The sequence below is a fragment of the Elaeis guineensis genome, chromosome 5 (genome assembly GCF_000442705.2).
Source record: "Elaeis guineensis isolate ETL-2024a chromosome 5, EG11, whole genome shotgun sequence".
Classification (NCBI taxonomy): domain Eukaryota; kingdom Viridiplantae; phylum Streptophyta; class Magnoliopsida; order Arecales; family Arecaceae; genus Elaeis; species Elaeis guineensis.
In genome coordinates, this window is record NC_025997.2 from 88,985,885 (window position 1) to 88,991,286 (window position 5,402).

General features: G+C 38.0%; 1 protein-coding gene across 1 annotated transcript; it reads right to left on the minus strand.

The window, feature by feature from the left end:
• Positions 1-961: 961 nt before the first annotated feature.
• LOC105034779 (cytokinin dehydrogenase 3-like) lies at positions 962-4,839 on the minus strand. The gene is made up of 5 exons (XM_029261718.2): positions 4,244-4,839; positions 4,042-4,169; positions 3,765-3,950; positions 3,258-3,526; positions 962-1,563 (listed from the first exon to the last, which is right to left on the minus strand). Exons 1-5 carry the CDS (start codon positions 4,827-4,829, stop codon positions 1,143-1,145), a joined length of 1,590 nt encoding a protein of 529 aa, XP_029117551.1. The 5' UTR covers positions 4,830-4,839; the 3' UTR covers positions 962-1,142.
• Between the last annotated feature and the right edge of the window lie 563 nt (positions 4,840-5,402).

Genomic DNA, 5,402 nt, shown 5'->3' on the forward strand with positions numbered 1-5,402 from the left:
CTCAACCACACAATTTCTGTACCGAACGGCTTTGATACACTTATCCCCTATGCTGCAATACATTACTGGTTGCAATAAATCAGTCCTAGGAATGGCAACAAATTGAATATGATTCAGAAAGACGAATATCCATATCCATCTCATAATTAAAATTTTTGTACTCATATTTGCCCTCTGTTAGTATTGGATCGAGTCAAATCGGATCGAACAGATAAAAGAGATTGGATCGGATCTAGTAATGAACTCATCATATAAATATGATAAAATAATTATAATTTTAAAATTAAAATTTAGATTAAGATCACATTGGATTAGATTTGGGACAAAGTATATTATCTTCCATATCCGATTTGAACTGATGGGTCTGATCATATATCCGTTGGATCCGTTAAAATTGTGACCCTAGATATAAACCCTAATATTTCTGCACTACCCCTACAATGGCCTGGTCTCATTCCCCTAACCACAAAGCAGGGGCATTATAGTAAATTCAGCATGCGAGTGACGGTACTGGGGGCGTTGGCTTTCCTCTCCTTTGCCAAGTGATGCTCTTCCGGCATGGAGACCCCACAGCGAAACCCAGTGGCCCGCGTCCACCCGACACTTTTTATATCACCACCTTCCCGACTCAGTGTACAACAACAGCGATACTACACTCCCACCGCTCCTCAAATTCCTCACGCTTTGCCGTCTCTTTTTCCTTCGCTTCCCTACGACGGCGACAAGAGCTAAGGTTAGGATTTTGCTTTCTGTTCGATTCTTTGCCTTTTCAAGCTTAATTAAAGTGGAACCAATGATCCCTGGGGATGGATGGTTAATTTGGTTGGCTGGTTGCTTGTTATTGTTTGGATGATGGGATAAGTTAGTAGTGGTTTTTGCTGCTATTTTCAGGATAGTGGAGCAGTGGAGGTCATGAGCTTTCTTGCATCAGCAAGTTATCTAGTCCAAAAAATTGTATAACTGATACCTTTGATAAGGTAAAGAAGAAAATTGTGTAACCGATACCTTTCACAACTCAATTCAGCGATAAAGTTATGGGATGAGTTGAGTATACATGTTCATTTCCATGAAATGTTAAATAGAACTCCTTGTGACAAATTTATAGGAGCACCATCTCACGGAGTCGGAGCACGGAAGAGGGCCTAACCCTTCAAAGGCTTCCTCTGAAAAATCCTCTGACCAGGAGCCAAAATATTCAAAGGGTCAAATCTGGACTTTAGCTCCTCAAACCTACCCCATTTCTCACCAAAATGGAGTTTCCACCCATTCTGATCCTTGTAATATGGCAAGTATTGCTTTGCTCCCATTCCACCTTCATCCTCAGCTCTCGGATGACTCATAGGCGTCTTTGTTTTTCTAGACGTCGCATCCACCATTGCCATTGTCTTGTTTGTAGTAGGTTTTGCAGTTGCAACCTCGATGATCTTCTGGTTCTGGTTAAGGAATGATTCGAGACAAGGGGAGCCAGGAGTGCAAGATGGAGGTGCAGATCGGAGCACGCTCGCCACATAAAATATGTTCTCCTTGGCTTGCGGTAGCACAGCGGACATGTTCTGATTCCATCTGAAAGATGCATTATTAGCATTTTGATGATATTTTAGCCATTAGCCTTTCGTGCATGAGTGTGGTTTCTACGTGGTGTTCAGACATTTATGATCCAGTGCATGTTCTATTATTTAGTGGACTGCTTGTAGTAGAACAAGTCTAAGGTTCCCTCATTTTTCATAAATGGCATGGCACAATCTTTTCATGATCAAGGATTTATTTGAAAGAAAACTCATGGAAATATTATTTAGTACATGGTTTTGTGATCTGGGTGCCGGTTTGCAACAAAAAATATGAACTTCATAATTAGCCAACTATTGTAGATAGTCATTAACAATATATCGATCCATATTTAGTTAATAATTCATTTAGGATACTTGGATAATTGATCACTTGTCACTTGTACAAGAGATGATAAGTGGGTATTCTTTTGCTGGAATTAACTAAGGATGTTATTTAAATAAGGGTAAGTTAGCCATATAGGAAATCTGTAACAAGTATAAGAATTATTGAAGATAAAACAGTTGTTTAAAAAACTACGTTTCTTTATCATAGACGAGGAAAAGAATTCCATTTTCTTGTAATGGATGAATCTGATTATGTATTTTCTTGGTCATTATCAATTTTATTCTATCTGTTTGGTTTTGATTACTATGAACATGCCTGTCATCATGAAATATTAGATGAATATATCCTAGAGATTTATAATACCGATTTAGAGCATAAAAAGACTAAAAAAGAAAAGAAAAGAAAAGAAAAGCAACACCACCTCATACATGCAATTTTGGCTGAACTATCTTGACAAGCTCATGCTATGGTGAGCAACTTTTAGATCGCAGGACAAATGATAGGTCCTCATTGTGGAGGTGTAAAACAGAATCCTTTCTACATCAATCATGGCATGGTTGACACCAACCCGTCCAAACATTTTTCTAAGGAAAATGTTTTTGGAAGTATATTTTTGACATCAATCACTGCCGCAACCCATTTAAAGTATATTTTTGGAAGAGATATCTTAAAATGTAATGCAGACACAAGAAAGTAATGAAATTAAAGCAACTCTTTTTAGTGTAGTTGCATTGATGATTGGGATCACATAGTCACAGTATGCAATATCTTAGCATTGGTGGCTTTTCCATGCAACCAGTGGGCATTTATTTTTTGCAATTTATAAACATATGTCAAGTAGACCTTCAGACCAATAATTAATTTGAGTTGCCTTTCCTCCAAAAAGGAAAAAAAAAAAAAAAATCAACAGGGGCTTCTTGACCAGGTTATTTTCACATTCCTTCTAATCTTGCAGATTGCCCCTAACTCTAATCATTGAGACTCATGGGTCCATTTGATCCTAACTAAAGTACATGCATCCAGGTCCTAACCTTTTGCTTCATTCAGGCCACCATGAATCAATTAATCCAGAACCAAAAGAAAAAAAAAACATGACAAAAAAAAATAAGCTTCATTCTAGGCATTCCTTGTCTTCCATAGTACATCGCATGGTTTTCTTGCTTATGTCCGAATTTCTCAATCTTGCGGATAATCAAGTAGATAAAATAGCGAGGTTCAACTTTCATATGCAAATGTGTACAGGAGTGATGTGCATATGTGAATGCATACAAATATCTTTAAAACTAATAAAACAACAACAAGCACATAGTGCAAAACAATTCAGGGTAGCAAATTATTGATAATGTATGAGAGGGAGAGAGTACTTGTCTTTCAGAGTTGGATATACGATTATAGGGCCAGCAACTGAAGTATTACTTCCTAATATGGTTTGAAGGAGGAGGTCTTTGAACCTCCTTATTTGATCCCTTGGCACAAATAAGTTCAGCCATGGGTGAGGCACCTCCCACAGACCATTTCTCCTGAGGCTTTGCTCTTCTGCGCTTACCCGGTTGAGGAAGTCAAAATACGAGACATCAGTGATACTTGCTATCGATCTCGAGGAATTCAATTGTGACAGTACTTGATCCAAAGTCTTAAGAAACAATAATAAAAGAAAAGGAAAAAGAATCAGATACGAAACACGCAAGTGAAACATTTCTTCAAGCAATGAAAGTTGTAAAGATCATAAAAGTCATGCAGTCAGACTTTGAATATTGGAACTTAGAATTATTTAACAACAGTTGACGTGGATAAACTGTCAAAGTAATTGGTCAGCTAGAATGCAAGATCAGAAACAAGAAATTCAGGTCGAAGTTAGGCACGTCAACTACCTTTTGAGCATCACACTCATTATTATAGTAAATAGCAAACTCTAACGTGTAGTACACATCTGATGAGTTATTATCTTTGAACGAAATGAATCCCTCAAGGTAGTTCACATCTCCCAAATTGATCAGCTGCTCTTCATCTGCTGTGAATTGGTTGAAATCATCATATGGTATCCTGGTCCATTTCACCTTCATATTTGGCAGGTAATTCAGGTTGTGTTTCGAATGCACATTGCTCAACGAATAACACAAAAAACAAAAACAAAACAACAACACATACTCTTTGAGGAGCAGGTTCTAATACAATCCTTGCTCTGGTTATGATCCCAAACTGCCCTAGTCCTCCTAAGGCACCATAGAAGAGCTCTGAATTCTCCTTCTCAGAGCATGTAACTATATCTCCTTTACCTGAAATAGCAAACAAGTTTTTCATGGTGAGAATGTAACTACTTTTTGTACATTATATGAATCCTTGAAATTACCTGTGACAACATCCAATTCCATAACATTGGCTATTTGAGGCCCATACTTGTATGCTTGCCCACTAATACCAGCATTTGATAGTGTTCCGCCAACAGTAAGATGCAAGTAGTCAGTCCATGACCTCGGGGCGAGACCATGTTTCAAGGTCTCATTTAGCACCTCAATCCATAGAACTCCCCCTCCAGCATCGACGTAGACGGTGCTGTTTTCGCTTGCAACCAACTGGACTTCTCCAATCTGAATGTAGGGAGTCAGGCTTCGTATGTTGATAACAGTGCCGTCGAGGGCTTGTGCTTGGCCATAGGTTGAATGGCCTGCCCCTCTTGGAGCTACTGTTACATTGTTGTGGGTTGGAGAAGAGGAGATGGACTTTAGGAGTTGGGAGATGTCTTGTGGGCTTTTGGGCTGGAGGGCTTCAGTTGGATAGTTAAAGATGATCCTGCCATAATCCGTTGTTAGGTTGGCAAAGGGAGAAGGGCTTAGATTGGTGGGTAATGGATGGGCACCGAAGGATGAAGAGACGAAGAGGCCAAAAGCATGAAGTAGGAGAGCTTTGAATTGCAAGGAAAGGAGAAGGGAAGGCATGATGGGGGCGGCGATGTTGGATTGAGAGGATGGAGAAAGGTATATGTGTTGGTTTTATAGTGCTTGGGACGAGACATGGTGGGTAAGAGAAAGTAGCGTTGAAATGAGCTGTTGATCTTCATTAGGAATATAATTTTTTAATTAAAAAAATATATATTTATATAATTTTTAAATTATAGATCTCTCTGATTAAGAATACAATTTTCTAGTTAGAGGGAAATATGTTTGTATAATTTTTAAATTATAGATCCCTCTGATTAGAAATGTAATCTTCTAATTAGAGAAAAATATGTTTGTATAATTCTTAAATTGAGCTCCTGAAAATTAATAAAAAAAAAAGACTCTTTTGGTCCTAGAAAAAGTATTCCTTCTTCCTCTGAAATTCTCGTCTTCACCTTCTCTTCTATTTTTTCTATTTTTCAATAAGTAGGCACCGGATTGAACTGGTACGAGTAATTCTTTGTACACCACACTCGATATAAAAAATATATCGTTCCATCGGATTGGGTCACATAGCCATCACTTTTTAATGCGTATTTAATGTCTGCAGTTTTATTTTTTCATTTGAAATTT

What these genes read in the sequence shown, in the direction of transcription:
- LOC105034779 (XM_029261718.2), bottom strand. Translation starts at nt 4,829, where the DNA reads ATGCCTTCCCTTCTCCTTTCCTTGCAATTCAAAGCTCTCCTACTTCAT. An exon ending in ATGAGTGTGATGCTCAAAAG is followed by an intron (nt 3,527 to 3,764) that starts GTAGTTGACGTG and finishes TTGTTTCTTAAG; the next exon opens with ACTTTGGATCAAGTACTGTC. An exon ending in TATCCAACTCTGAAAGACAA is followed by an intron (nt 1,564 to 3,257) that starts GTACTCTCTCCC and finishes TGCATCTTTCAG; the next exon opens with ATGGAATCAGAACATGTCCG.